This window comes from Condylura cristata, unplaced genomic scaffold (genome assembly GCF_000260355.1).
Source record: "Condylura cristata isolate star-nosed mole 26May11 unplaced genomic scaffold, ConCri1.0 scaffold00028, whole genome shotgun sequence".
In the NCBI taxonomy this organism is placed as follows: Eukaryota; Metazoa; Chordata; class Mammalia; order Eulipotyphla; family Talpidae; genus Condylura; species Condylura cristata.
The window spans coordinates 27,684,517-27,699,268 of NW_004567129.1; the positions used below are offsets into that span (position 1 = coordinate 27,684,517).

Genomic DNA, 14,752 nt, shown 5'->3' on the forward strand with positions numbered 1-14,752 from the left:
GCACCTGCGTCTCTGGGACTCAGGGGTGCTGAAGAGGGGGGCTGTGGCCCTCCCATCCGTGAAAATTTTCAATTTCCTGTAAAAAACCATGAACCCAAGAGCATAAAAAGTGCCATAAAACTGCCTAAGTGTGTACTATAGTGAGATGTTCGCGAAGGTTCTGGAGGAGTAGAACAGCAGGGAATTTTTTGCCTTCTTGTGTCACACAGGCTTTTAAACATTGGAGCCAGGACTGGTTGTAAACAGTGAGTTCTACTAACTGAAAGGGCTGGGTAGCAAGGTGGAGAGAAAAAAATTGTAATGACCAGTTGGTATTTAAAAGATGTAGCTATAACTGTAACTGTTGATGTATGTGTGCATAGACATACCTATAACATCTTAAATTTTAGAAGTTTCTGGTGAGAGGGTGACTGCAGTTGACTCCTGTCCACCAAGTTCCCCTGGTGACGGTTCATCATATAAATACCATGTGACCCGTCAGCAGATACTACTCCAAGTTTACAAACTTCAATTCCCAAGGCAGAGCCCTGATTGCAAGCGCAGTGAACACAGGGGTGGTTTTGTCATGGCAATTTCCCAGAGAAGCAGGCGCACTGGGAGGTGGAGAGGGAGATGTATTCATCACACTGCTGGACTCAGTGGGGTCCGTCCGATTTTATAGCTTGTATGAGGCATTAGCATTATTGTTTGGGAAGGGGGTCAAGGTATGGCCCCCTGTGAATTGGGAGTGCAGTACCCCCAGTAACTCCTCTGCTCCAGCAAGCAGCAAAATCACAGCAGCACTTCCCAGAGTTTGATCCCTGCCCTGGAGCTGACCCACACGGCCCAGCAGACTCCCCAGTCTCGCCCACTGCTCCCCTCAGCAGTGTACTTTCTGCCTGTTCTGCTCCTCAGCCTCTGGTGCATTCTCTCACCTTCCCTGCACCTCTGGCCTGCACCCCAGTTCTATATACATAAGTAAATCTTAAAAATTTATACAAGAACTGGGGTACAGGCTTGAGGTGTGGGAGTGAGAGGATTTATCAGAGAATGGGGAAAACAGGCAGATGAACTGAAACACACTGCTGAGAGCAGTGGATGAGACAGGAGAGGTCTCTGCACCCTGTGGGTCAGCTCCGGGGTGGGGGTGGGGGGAAGCTTTATAGTGCTTTGCTTGACGTGTGGCGCCACCAGGGAGGGCACCCCCCTTGTGTTCAGTGTTGCAACAAAGGGGAACAATCACATTCCTGTATAGCTGCATTCCTCTCGGAACTGGAAGAACCGTCTTGGCTATGCGGCGGGTCTGTATAACCCCAGACCGGTGCCTTAATAAGGCCGTCTATAGGCATTTGCCATGTCATGGAAACGCAAGCCAAGGCCACACAGATCCCATAACCGAAGGCATGGACTGCTGAGTCGCACTCACCAAATGCGGTATACATTCCCCACAACCCCACCTGGCCTCACAAGGGGGCGTGAGGCGACCAGGCTCTCCTATCCCTTGAGAAGGGCTGAACAGAGCCCCTGGGCTTTACCTGGAGGGGCCTGTCTGTCCCCCTGAGTCTGGGCAAGGTGTGAAAGCGATGCCCCAGCTCTGCTCACCTCAGGAAGGAGGCCCGACAAGAGGGTGGCATGCCTCACTCACTGAAGGAAGAATTGCCGGTGCGGTCCCAGCACCAAACTGGCCGGCCAGCCAGCGCAGCTGGGTTCCGGCCGACAGCAGCTGCCAGGCTGTGGGATGCGTCCGAAAGGCTGAGCCACAGTAGTAGGCTCACAGCTGTGTGAGGAAACCTGTCCCTTCACTTATCGAAAGCATTCTTCGCTGCTCTTAAAGGGGGTCAAGGCACGGAGTGCAGTACCCCCACAGCTTCACCCCAGCAAGCAGCACGATCACAGCAGCGCCCCCAGGCAGCAGCCCTGGGAGAACATGGGAGAACAGCAGAATCTAAGCAGACCTGGGGACCTTCCTGGTCGTTCATGGCAAGCCTGGTCCTCAAACAGGCCCTGGGGCCCGTCACTCATGCTCCCATCTGCCAGGATTGTGGGGTGCCTGCTGCCACACTGCAACGGCCCTGGCTGGGAATTAGCTCTACCCAGGGCAGCTGGAAGACAGCCCCGCAGCAGGCACGTGTGGTGTCCGCAGTACGGAACTGGGGCCACGTGACGACTCACAGGAGCGGCTGCAGGGACCGGGAGGTTCTGGACACCACTGACAGCACAAAGCTGGGGCTTTGAAAAGTGCAAGCGCATACCCTGACCGTCGCACGATCCCTACTGGGGAAAAGAAAGATGCATTACAGGGACTGGAGAGAAACTTGATCTCTGAAGTTTTATTTTCCAGTCTTATAAAAACGCGAGTCTACTTCGCAGATTATGGCTTTCAGTTGCGTCGACGTCTCCCAAGTCTTTCCTTTCTCGGCCCCTTCCTTCTGGACTGCAGCCCGATGCCACGTGCATGGCAGAGCCCCCGAGCGTGGCGCCGGCTCTCTGGTCTGTCTCAGACCACCGCTCCAGCACCGCGGGGGCGGCCTCGAAGGCTGGAGGCCACGGCCGCCGGGGCCTGCCCGCCTGCCCCTCTTCAGAAGGGGGGTGGAAGGGAAGCAGACACGCCCTGGAACCCCAGAAAGTGCTTTTTCTTTTCCAAACAATTTTATTGAAATGTGCCAAGAGTACACAGGCAGCACAGATGTATGAACAGGAAAAATAAAATCACATGTACAATAATTTTCAAAAACCTTCAAAAAGGTTATTTTGGGAGATATCCGTTCCCCTTCCCCTCCCCCTCCAGACTTTCAGCATTTCCATTATGGTTAAGCCTCTACTAACCTAGCATAAAAAAAAAAAAAAAGGAATACAGGAACTTTTGCAAAAAAAAAACAAAAAAAAAACCGGTAACACAGGAAAAAAAATAACCAGCATAAAGAAAAAATGTCTTCCTGCTCAGATGGAACTCTTCCCAGGCACCCATTAGGAGGCATGCTGAGCGGTGGAGAAACACAACTTCAGGGTGTAAGGGTATGGGCCATCTGCAAGAGAGCGCACGCTTCAGCCAGGCCCTCTGGGCTCTCGGCTGCTGCAGGTCACCGACAGGCCGCCCAGCACCAGCCAGAGACTTCGCAGGCGACCACGCCCAGTGCCCCACCCCCCTGCGGGCCCAGGTGGCGGCTGCCCAAGGTACAGCCCACTGTCCTGTGCAGCCCCTCTGCTGGTGTGATCCGGGCCAGACCGGCAGCTGACAGCGCTGGGCATTAGCTGGCAGCCTCCGACGCAGAGAACACCTGGGCCTGGGAGGGCAAGCCCGAGCAACGCCCCAGCTGACGGTGTGGGCAGCACGCAGCCAGCCTGCCCTCCCACTGGGAGCACCAGGCGGCTCTCCTGGCGGGCAGACCCCCAGCCCCTGCCAGCCAGGGCTCAGCCCGCCTGGGCTAGCTGTGGGGCAGGAAGGCCCGCTCCGGTCTGAGCCAGCCAGCCCACCAGGCCACGGGGCACCCAGGTACTCACTTGGGTTCTTCATCTGGTAATGGTTCAGGAAGCCCAAAGTCTCCAGGGCGTCGCTCTTGGATTCCCACTCCAGCAGCCCCGACGAGCTGCGTTCACCTGACCAGAGGGAGCAATTTTAGGCTGACGCGAGCAGACGAGGAGCTGCCCCCTCAGAAGCAAGGCGGGTGGGGAGGGCGGGCGGTTGACTCACTTTTGCCTGAGAACACTTTCACGGAAGATGGCCGCTTCACTCCTAGCTCGTCACAGATCTGCAGCAGAGACGAGGCGCTTCAGCTACCCCAGATCTCGTGAGGCCTGTCCCACCCACTGCCCAGATGCTTCTGACAATGTCTAGGTCTTCACCACATGCAAAGATGTGCCGTAAACTGTCACTACAAGGACTGGGAAGCTGCTTCCTGAACACCCTGTCTTTACCGCCCTGGGTGGGGGGAGGTGGCGCTGACGATGGCAACCGCTGGGCAGCAGGGCAAGCTGCAAACCCGATTGCCTGGTCCCCCTAACCACGTGGGAGCAGGACCCCCTCTCCCCTGGTGCCCCCAAGCACCCGAGGGCTGTCTGAAGTCACGAATCTGGACTCTCCCCACCCCACAGGGAGGAGCCCTGCCATGCCTGAGGAGCACAGCTTAGACCACCACAGGCCTGCCGGTCCTGCCATCCCCACCCAGGCCGGGGCCTAATGAGCAGCCCTCGGGCATCTGTCAGAGACTAAGACGCGGTGGGGCCAGCCACAGTGCACACCTCAAAGAAGTTCTCCTCAGTCACTTCCAGGGGGGCATTGAAGAAATGCAGCACATTGCTGGGGTGCTGGATCCGGTTCTTGGCTGCCTGCTCTGGAGTAGAAAACCGGTTGTTCCTGGACTCACTGAAGTCTTTGTAGCTGCAGGACCCGTCTTCCAGCCCGTAAGACGGGCCGGGCATGATGGCTGGTTGCTTGGAGACACTACAGGAGAGGGGAGCCTCTGTCAGACCTCGCCACGGAGCTGAGCCCCCGGGGCCCCTGCTCCACAGCGGAGGGGCACGTCTCTCCCTTCGCTTCAGGGGAACATCGGCACACCCCCAGCCAAGCCAGCCCAGCCCAATATCAGCCTCACTGAGCTCCTTCACCAGGTCCCCCTGCTCGCCTTCCCCAACCCTGGGATACTCGGCCCCTACCAGACATTCAGCTTCTGCCCAAACATGAAGTTGTTGTTGAGGTGAGTGATGGCGCGGTCCACAGCATAGCCGTCGGCCATCTCCACCATGGCGGCCCCCGGCTTGCTTTTCATGAATTTCACCTTGGGGGGAGAGCGGCCTCGGTCAGCAGTGTGCCCGGCGGCCTTTCTCCCACCACCCTTCCCAACGGGCGAGGCGCAGCCCTGCTTGAGACCAGGCTTCTGCTTCCCCACTGTGGGCGGGCGACAGGTTGTGTGCCCACAGCTGCAGGCTCGGCATGGCCCCCGGCGCGTCCCTGCTGGCAGGAGGGGGCCTGGGAGCAGGTCTCTAATGCAGCACAACAGAGAGAGTGGGCGGGTAGCAGAGTAGCCGCGCCTGGTGCTAGAGACCCGTAACCTGCAGATGCTGAGTCACAACAGAAAGCGTTGCCGACGGCGGGCGCAGCGCTGAACGCTGGTGGGGCTGGAGACGGGATCCCCAGTTCCGAGGCCCGTTCACGTAGAGGTGTGCATCCCAGGGGAGTTCTTTACGCTCCGTGCTTTGCTCCCCGCACCTGCCTCACTGGAGATTCTTACGCAAACTACACACGTCAATTGACGTAAAGCGCTTCTTGCAGCGAACTGAAGACGGCTCGGCGTGTATCTGCTGCCGCCTCCCCGTTAGCAGGCCAACCGCGGCCGCAAACTCGAAGGCCTTCAGGACGCCCAGAGCAGCTACTCTTGCAGGAGGAAGTCTTACTCAACAAAGAACCTGTTACAATGATTTCTAACATCTCACTGCTTCTGCCTAACGGAGACATTTTGAACGCAGGAAAAAAAGAACTCCAGTGAGGGGCAGACCCGTCTGCTCGGTGGCTGACAAAGCACATGACCGGGTTCCCCGGCTCTTGCCCCCGCTCCACTGATGGGTGCGCCACCAGATCGGGGCCTCCCAGGCTCCCCAGGAAAGCAGCAGCCCCCAGAGCAGCTCACCTTCTCCACATTGCCATACAAGCAGAAGACATTGAAGACGCGATCACAGTTCATCTTAGACTGATCCAAGCCATAGACCATGAGCACTGGACTGTCGGCGTGGGGGCCATATTCGGGTGGTGGGGGAGGGGGTGGGGGGTGCCCATACTGGGGGCCGTAGCGACTTGGGCCCCGGCGGTGACCCCCCACAGGTGGGCCCATCCTTCTCCCTTCGTAGTGAGGTGGGGGAGGCCCGTAGCCCTCATCATGGTAATGGCTGTGGTACCCACCGTGGGGCCCTCCTGGGGGGTGGGAAGGAAAGAGAGGGAGGACGGGTGAGAATCTGCGCGGTGGGTGGCGGGCAGGGGCACATGAGCCACGGGAGTCCACGGAGGGGAACCCTCTGCCCTCACCATATTCTGCGGGGTGATCTCCCAGGAGAGGGGGCTGCCTCTGGCGTTTGTTAGGATTGCTGCCAGGGTCACCTGTGGACAGACAAGAAAGTTAGAGCCTAACCTGGGCAAGAGGGGAGCGTCTCCCTGCTGCCTCGAGACTAACCTCCAAGTCTCTTAGCTCCTGCAACCCTGCCGTAAACCCTCCTTCCTCGTGGGGTGCCTGGCGCCTCCCTCCTGGGGCCAGAGCCAGCTGGGCATGAAGCCCACTTGCCCTCCCCTGCCCAGATGAAGGGGGTAGCCTTTCTTTCTCCACAGATGAAGCCAGCTCCTGGGTTTTCTCACCTGCCCCCGCCCAGCTCTAGGGCACTCTGGGGAACGTGCAGCTGCAGGAAGCCGACACGTCACAGGGGCGAGGACAGCTTCGTAAAGTAACTCCCAGTTAAGGGAGAGGCGTCTGAGCAGGGCAGATCGTCCAGGAAAGGGCAGGAAGATCAAATTTGGCCTCTCGGGCCCTAGCACTGCAGACCCCGGGCTCCCTTCGCACTCCCAGCTGTCACCCTCCATCTAGCCGGCCCAAGCCTGGGGAGCACAGTACATAGGAGGACAGGGAGCAGCAGAATCCGTCCAAACGAGCAGTCGTATACACAGCGCGAACATTCTCAGACCGACGTGGCGCAGACACCCCCCACCCCAGTGCATCATCGCTCCCAGGTTTAGCACTTGTGGCAGACACTGTGCTAAGCCCTTTACAGACATCACCGCTCCATAAGTTCCTCACAACAACCCTATGAGGTAGGTTCTGTGAGCCCCACTTCACAGATACGGAGACTGAGCAGTTAAACCACGCTTCGGCCCGGGCTCCCAAGCGAGGGAGCGGCCGAGCCAGGCCTCAGCCCAGGTCCGGCCGACTCCCAAACCCAGGTTTTCAGGACCACTGCCCTTTCCTGCCACCCGGCCTGGGTTTCGTTTTCAACAGTCAGTGATTACAAAGATGGAAAAGGGCTACTTACAGCAGAAGTACAGAGTACAATGTCCATTTGTCACAAAAAACAAATCTGTATTTTCTCTTACCATTGGACGCTTCAACAGTGAGTTAGCACAGTTCTGAAAGATGGCGTCCCATCAAACATACACTGCGACCCTGCATCACATGGTTTTACAGTCATAAATACAAGTTACGGTACACATCCGCTACAACTTTTTTTTAAAGAATCGCTTTTAAAAGTCAATGTTTTTGATTAAATCAAAATGGCTCACAGATGTTCTGTCCTCGGAAGATATCAGAAAAATGGAAAATAAAGGTGTATGAGGTGGAAAGTGTCCCTCCGTGTAGCCACTCCTCACTGTGTGCGGTGGTGCGGGGCTCCTGCTGTGCAGCGCCCCTGTGCGTGTCTCCTGGTGGGGAGTGTGCCAGCGCCACTAGCCCGCGCCTTGGCCTGGGAGCGCCTGGCTACCCGCCAGCAGGTAACTGTGTACCTCTGAGCTGTTTGGCTGTCTGGTTTTTAGGTCTGTTTTGGCTGTTTTTGATTTTTTTTGTTGTGGTTAAGTTTTGTTTCTGATCTCCAGTTGGTGCAGATAATGTTGGCAGCCGGTGACTGCAGAAAAAATAAAAATATCAAAACAGAAAAGAAAAATAGAAGGCCCTCCCCAAACCAAAGGATCTTAAAAAACAAAAATCAAAACCCACATGGCGAGGAATGGAGAGATTTGTCTTGGAGGCCCATGGGCTCTACTTCAGTCTATGAAACGTTCTCCGAAAAGAGCGCCGCTGGCTGGCTGGGAGAGCTCTGTTCTCTGTGTTTCCTACTTCTGTGTACATTCTCGGGTTCGAGTTTGCTTGGATTTTGACCTCTTTTTAATGTTTAGTAAAAAAGCAGTGTCTGCTGCCATGTTGCGTCTCTTTCTCTCTTTGTCTCTGTCTGCCTCTGTCTCTGTGCTTGGAGCTGTTCCTTGGAGCGCGGTGTGGTGTTCTCGATGTAGTGAGCTCAAGTCTGCGGCTGTTTCTGGGGACGTGGTGGAGGCTGCATGTTCTGTTCTCTCCAGGAAGAGCTAGTGGGTTCTACCCTGTGTGTTGGTGAGCAATGTGCAGAGGCAGAGCCGCTGAAGTTGGGTTCCCGAGGGGGTGGCGAAGCACCGCCCTCGCTCCAGGTCACCTCATCAGCTCTCGTTTTTTTACTCCCAGCCTTGGGGCGGCCAAAGCTGAGAGGCATCAAAACCAATGCACAGCCAGCCCCTGCCACTAGCCCCTGCCGGTCTGCACATCTTCTATTTATGTTCCTTGCAGAAGAAATGGTTGGTTGCCATGTTTCTGTTAGCAGTCATGTAATGCCATTGCCCGCTCTGGTACATTCACTTGGTCACCAATTTGCCTCTGACCTCTGCAGGGGCAGCCAGGCCCACAAGTGCCCACTGTGAGGGTCCTGGGGAAGAATCTAGCCAGCCCCAGCCCCCCTCCACCCCCGCTGCAAGGGGGAGCAAAAGCAGGCCTGCCTGGGAACAGGGGGCCTCTGGCCCCTCGGGCCTGTGCGACGGCAGTGACCAGCCTCCTCCCTCAGCCCAGGGCCCTGTCCGACGTATCAGACCAAGATGGACAGAGCTGGACGGTCTTGCTGAGGGGGTGCCGCTGTGCTTCAAAGGCAATGCTCCACCTCTCCCTCCTAGCCACACAAATCGTTCTTGACAGAGTCTAGGGATTGTCCATTTGGGCCCCTTGCACAGATGTCGCATTCCCTCTGCAAGCGAGGGGAGTGTCCACCCTGCTCCAATCCAGGGTGTCTCACTCGCACAAGCTCAAAGGCTGTGCACCCAGGGCCCCGGAGCATTCATCAGCCCCCACTGTGTCAGTCCCACAAGTAGACCCTCTCAAAGGCATCAAGCAAGAGAACCATCCCTGGCCCATGAGGATGGGGAGCCAGTGACCCTAGCAGGCTCCTAGAAGGGAAGCAGCAGGAGCCCCTGGGAGCTGCTGCTGGTGTGTAAGCCGTCATCGCCACACCCCGCGCAGGCAGGGAGGCCCTGCTCCCCGCCCCGAGCCTGCCTTGGCTCTGCACCCTCGGCCACATCGAAGTGCCCCAAGCAGCAGCTAGGACCTACAAAGATCCATCATCCTCCTCTCCCATGGGACTGTTTCCCAGGAGCTGACCCCCGAGAGCCCCCCTGTCCACAGGGAGCCCAATGGCATTACATAACCCTGTGCCGGGCCTGTGAAGTGCGCTAGTCGTGGTGAAGGCAGAACGGTGTGTTTAGAACAAAGTGGCCGTCAGGATTACCTTGTCCACTGAGGTTGGGGTTAGTGTAGTCCCAAGTATCCTGATCGTTCTTGAACACGTTCAAGCGTGTAGGCTGCGGGGACAAGACAAAGCGTGAGGCCAGCCGGGCCCGGGACCTCAGGCTGCCAAGCGAAGTCACTTTCTGGACCTACCTTCGCATATTCAATCTTCAGAGTGCAACAGCCTGAGTAGATGTCGGCCCCATTGAGCGAGGCCTTGGCCCGCTGGGCGCTCTGCACAGAGTCAAATGTGAGGACTGTTAAGGAAGACCAGATCGCGGTTCCACAGGAAGGGCTTCGCGTCACCCGGTGAGAGGAAAGGGTAGTGGCAGCAGTCAGAGTGCTGCTGCCGGGTTTGCTGCCGCCGGGCTTGCTCCCGCCCACAACACCGGCCTCGCTGGTGACAGGCGGGGGCACTGCCCAAGAAGTCACCAGCCAGCTCTCCTGGGACCTCGCTCCACACCAGCCCAGGCCCACGACGTGCTTCCCGAGGCCAGTCCTCCCCGTCTCGGCTGGGTGCTTCTCGTCAGGCCTGAACACTCTCTGGAAAAGGGGTATCACTTTTCCGCTAAGACTGTGCATCCCAGACGCCCTTTCACATCCCACCCCCTCGTGCACGCTGTCCTTTCCTTCACTGACCTTTCACACCACCTGCTTATTAACAGCTGCCCCCAGGCAGATGGCGGGCTCCGTGGGGGACCCGGCACGAAGCAGCGAGCAGAAACACACTGGCTCGGAGACGACCCCGCCGAGCCCAGCCCGGTTCCAGCAAAGGATATTCCACCATGGCCTGCACTCCATTCTTACGGAAAATGACGATTCTCTGGACAGGGCCGCAAGGGTTACAGATAGTGTAGAGAACATCCTGCAAACGCAAAGGGAGGAAGATGAAGGCAGTGGCGGGTCAGCCTGACTCGGGAGGGCACAGGGACACAGGGAGAGAGGGAGGTCTCGCAGGGCCGACAGGAGCTGCGCGCAGACACACACCGTGGTAATCGAATAGATTGGGTTCAGGATGGTAAAGAGAAGCACACTATTGACGCTGCGGGAGTCATCCGAGTCCCCGGGGCGGGAGATCTTCTGGCTGGTAGAGTAATTGACAAAAGCTGGGTGACCAGCAATGTAGATCTGGTTGTCGGCTGCGTAGTTCACAGCGTTGCAAGCCCCCAACACATCTTCAAACTCCACCAATGCTTGTCTCTTTTTCGGCATCACCACCACATAGCTGGCAAAGAGAACACAGGCCTCAGCCCTCTCGGCAGAGGAGACCAGAACAAAGCCTCCAGTCTCCTGCACACTGACGCTTCCTAAACTGATCGCAACAGCTCTTGCCACAGTGGTTCGATGGGCAAAAGGTGTAGCTTTAGCATGACCTCCTCCAGGAGGCCTGCCTTCCTCATCCCTCCTCACCTGAATGAGTCAAAGGTCACCAGAGTAGACATTACATGGCTTATCAGACTGGGTAAGCATGTGACAAAAAGTACTTCTTAATGAGAGAATGCTGACAACAAACTAGAAAGCAGATTTAAAAAGCAAAGGAAAAAGGACACACACAGAACAGCTATAACCTGACCCACAATAAGTGCTCAATCCCCAAATCAAAGGTGACTCAGGACCTGGCCAAAGAACTATGGACCACAAGGCAAGTCACTGCCACCCAAGAGGCTACAGGATGCCAAGGAAGTCATCGTCTCTATACCCGAATCCTGGCTTCTGGGCTGTGTTGAGTACCTAATGGGTCCAAACTCCTGCAAGGCCTCCACAAGGTCAGCTTCCACCACGCCGTCAATCAGGCCCCTGATGTGGACAACTGGGGAGGCCGGGGTTTTGTGCGGGTCATCGTAGTTCTCCTGAGAAAGGAAGCAAAAACAAGACTTTGTTTCTGTTGTACAAAATGGCAGCCCAGTGGGCTCAGTGCTCTTGAGGACCCAGATGAGACAGCTGAATTGTCACCCAGGAAGGACAGACAGGGCAGGCAGCAGGGGAAGCAATTCAAGGCAACCACCCCAAGAGGCTTCTGGGCCAGCAGAGTGAGGGGCCTGAGTGGGTGCTCACTTGCCTATTAACTCTTCCTGTACAGCTTCTGCGAATGTCCGGAGAACCACATGCTAAAATGCTCCCAGGACCCAGTGAGCAAGGCGACAAGGGGAAGGAGCCAGCAGGCTGGCTCTCTGAGGCATGCCTTTTGCTTCTGCCCCACCTTTCCTGCCCTTTCCCCAGCGGAGCAGGCGGCCATGATCATCTTGCCAAGCGTTACTGTTCTTAAGCGCCCTTCCCCAGGCCCAGCTGGAGCTGAACAGCATGTGCTCTGGCAGCTGTGATGCCAGGCCACTCTCCACCACTTCTGCTCTTTAACCCCTCCTGCAAAACATACTTAGGAAATCACTGTCTAGGCTAGGAAAGGAAAACCGGGGAGGAGAATTCCAACATCCCATAGGTATCTTCCTACCCACCCGGCAGACCCTGGTAATCAGGAGGGAAGTAACTTTCTCTACCTCTCCTGGGCTCTGGGCCCAGCCTCCTAGTGAGAACCACCAGCAGAAGCCCATAGCACAGTGAGTGGTGCAGAGGCGGACTCTATTTCAGGAATGAACCATACAAACCACAGAAAGCACACTCGGCCTGCATGCTTACAGGGGTGGAATTCCAGGTAGAATCCCAGCTCTGATCCCTCACTATCTACACAACCTATGCAGATTCACTGAGAGCGATCTTCCAAATGTGTGGAGCAAGGAATGGCTGCCAAGTCACAGGCCAAGAACACCATACACCCCTCAATCGGATTCCAGAAGGAATCTTAGGAAGGAGAGAAAGTCAGGAGGGGCAACCGCGGTGGTTTTTCGGAGTCGGCAACTGAAGAGCATAAATTCCTTACCTAAACGCCCACCCTTTAGGAACATTCTGGTTAGGAAACCCATTGCACCCGGTTACTCCCCAGAAACTAAGCAAAAGCGATGGCGCTAAACTTTGGCTCGTGTCCCAAACAACGGGGGGTGGGGGGAGCCTTTCACAAGTCTTCCGGTTATCAAAGTCCACAAAAGTGGTGGTTTATTTTGTTCTGGGGGTGGTTATCTTCAATCAACTCATGTATGAAAGAAGCCGTGACGCTATAGATTAAACAGCGACCGGACACTACTGCCCACGCAGGCGCATAAGAGGCCAACGCCCACCATTCCTGCTCACGAGGTGCCCCCCCAACGGCCCACGAGGCCAGGGCGGAAGAATTGCGCCTGCGCAAGGGGACAGCAAGCAAAATGATAGACAAAAAAGAGGGAGGGAGGCCGGCCGCGTGCCCGGCCCCAACACGCCAGCCCACCGCGCCTGCGCACTGAGTCGTCTGCAGCGCCAGCTGCTTCCTCCGCCCACAGAACCCCGCTCAGAAGAGCGCGCACGCGCAAAAGCCTGTCCTCGCACAAACCCCGCCGTTTCCCCAACGCCTGCCCCTCCCCCACCCCGTCAACGGCGCGAGGGCCTGAGCGCGTGCGCAGAGAACCCCCAACCCCCAAAATAAATACCCTCAAGGTGGGAGATTTCTGCCTCCCTTCCCAGCCAACCCCAGAGCCTAGGGCCCTGGCCTCACCCCGCCGCCCGCCGCCCCGGCTCCTCCGCCGCCGCCACCGCCTCCGTGCTGGTCGCCGGCGTTGTCAGTCTTGAGCCGCTTAGGGGCTCGGCCGCCCTCACTGCCGCCGCCGTAATAGCGGCCACCGCCGCCTCCGCCGCCCGCCGCCGCCATCTTCACCATCGCTCCCGACCGCCTCCGCTGCTCGTCCGGCTGCTGCCTCTGCTCCAGCCGCCGACGCCGCTTCTCCGCCCGGGGCAGCAGCCTCCGCGACATGGCGGCTCAGAACCCGCCTCCCCCCGCCTCTCATTGGGGGAGGGACCCGCCCGTCACTCGCCGCCCCCACCCGATAGGGGGAGCCAGTGGTCCCGCCGCGGGGGGAGGGGAAGCCTCCGCACGCCTTGCGCGTCTATTGGGCACAACCCACGCCGTTCTCCAGGAGAGCCCGCCTTCGTTTGTCTGGGACACTCTCTATAGGCGAGTGCCTCCTGCCAGTCATTTTGTCGGCCCCGCCGCTTTAAAATAAACTCCAATTTGATAGGTCGGATTTCTGGCATTGCCTGGCCTCCCTGGGAGAACCTCATATGAGTGGCGCTCCCGACTCTCCTAAAAGCTCCGCCTTCTTCCCACTTTGATTGGTTTCCTCGCTAGTCCATCAAACTGAACGCCCTTAGTCGTCCAGTCATAACCACTACCTTCCCGCGCCACTCCGCAGGAAGACAAGGAAGCCCCTCCCTCTTGCCGCCCTCCATTGGCTACTGTAGGCGCCCGTCTTTTGCGTCTGAACCCGCTGACTCAATGGGAAGTGGAAAGAGTTCCCTCAACAAACCACAGGATCATTAGAGGTCTCTGATTGGGTGAGAGGGAGGGAACCCACCCCAGGCGTGTAGACTTTTTGACGCAGTCTAGGAAAGGGTTGGAGGCGTAAACGCATGTGCAAATACGCTTTCAGGAACCTCTTAAGGCGGGGTCGCCCTCTAAAGAAGCGAGGACTCGGAGTACCCCTAGTGTGGGGTGACGCTTGCGTGCTGCGTCAAAAGGTTAGATCTGCGCGAGGGGCAACTACCAGTGAATCTCTTGTCCCCATCACCATGGCCCAGTCCCCAGTCCAGTCTCTAAGCCTTCACAATGCCGCAAGAATTTCAACTCAAATATGACCCTTTGCTCAATGCAAAACTGCTTGCTGGATGCAGAGCGTGCATCCGCCGACGTCATTCCACCACTTCATCTCCGTTCTGCCAGTCACACTTGCACATGGGGAGGACCTCACGCGCCTCACCGTCTTTCCCGCCGCAGGCCCTTCCACCCAGTGCACTTCACTACGCGCCCGCCAGAGCTAAGGAGTCACCCCCTTGCCCCTGCAGTTTAGGTCCACTCTGAAAAGCCTCTTGTTCCACTGAGGAAGCGCTGCCCCGCTTCCTCCACTTGAGCCCCCATCACTGGGGTTTCACACGACAGCCCTGCCCACTCTGGGTGGTCACGGTCTCGGTGTCTCTTTTCTGTGTGGGCAAGAGAGGGTGGTGCCTGCCACATCCTGAGGGAGGTGGCCTTGCTGCCAAACACCCGGTACCATACGCGGCCCAAGGCTCTACCGAGCCCTCTTCTGCACAGGAGAGTCGCTAAGGTGTCCGCGCAGGGGGTCTCCTGCAGGGGTGGCTTGGGGGCGCCCGACCCCTACCCCAAGGGCCCTAACGTGGTCGGGCGGCCGGCGATGGGACGCTCGCTCCACTTAGGGGATGGAGTCGTGGGAAATGCGGGGGAGGCGCCCAGAGTTGCTCTGGAACGTTTCCACCTTGGTGGAGGAAGAGGCTGCCGGCATCGGGGTGCTCATGGGGACTCTGAAATGGGATCGGTGGCGCTCTGAGACTGGGACAGGGCCGGCTGAGCGTGCCTCTCCGGGGGCTGGGAGCGGGGTGGGCTAACAGGGATCTAAACCAGCTCCGGGTCA

The 14,752-nt window shown here is 57.6% G+C and overlaps 1 protein-coding gene across 2 annotated transcripts in view; it reads right to left on the bottom strand.

The window, feature by feature from the left end:
- Positions 1 to 2,305: 2,305 nt before the first annotated feature.
- The window catches only part of HNRNPL (heterogeneous nuclear ribonucleoprotein L), a 12,957-nt gene continuing 510 nt past the window's right edge, over positions 2,306 to 14,752 (bottom strand). Inside the window, exons 1-13 of one of the 2 annotated variants that reach the window (XM_004690600.2) lie at positions 12,826 to 13,099; positions 10,977 to 11,095; positions 10,233 to 10,470; positions 10,025 to 10,110; positions 9,399 to 9,495; positions 9,247 to 9,319; positions 5,996 to 6,067; positions 5,604 to 5,884; positions 4,633 to 4,754; positions 4,219 to 4,420; positions 3,671 to 3,728; positions 3,481 to 3,576; positions 2,306 to 3,005 (exon numbers count right to left, since the gene is read on the bottom strand). In XM_004690600.2, coding sequence (XP_004690657.1) covers positions 2,947 to 3,005; positions 3,481 to 3,576; positions 3,671 to 3,728; positions 4,219 to 4,420; positions 4,633 to 4,754; positions 5,604 to 5,884; positions 5,996 to 6,067; positions 9,247 to 9,319; positions 9,399 to 9,495; positions 10,025 to 10,110; positions 10,233 to 10,470; positions 10,977 to 11,095; positions 12,826 to 13,080 — 1,758 coding nt within the window. In that variant the 5' untranslated portion in view covers positions 13,081 to 13,099 and the 3' untranslated portion in view covers positions 2,306 to 2,946. Of the gene's footprint in view, positions 3,006 to 3,480; positions 3,577 to 3,670; positions 3,729 to 4,218; positions 4,421 to 4,632; positions 4,755 to 5,603; positions 5,885 to 5,995; positions 6,068 to 9,246; positions 9,320 to 9,398; positions 9,496 to 10,024; positions 10,111 to 10,232; positions 10,471 to 10,976; positions 11,096 to 12,825; positions 13,100 to 14,752 lie in introns of those variants that run through there. The other variant, XM_012730670.1, reaches the window with a different exon arrangement.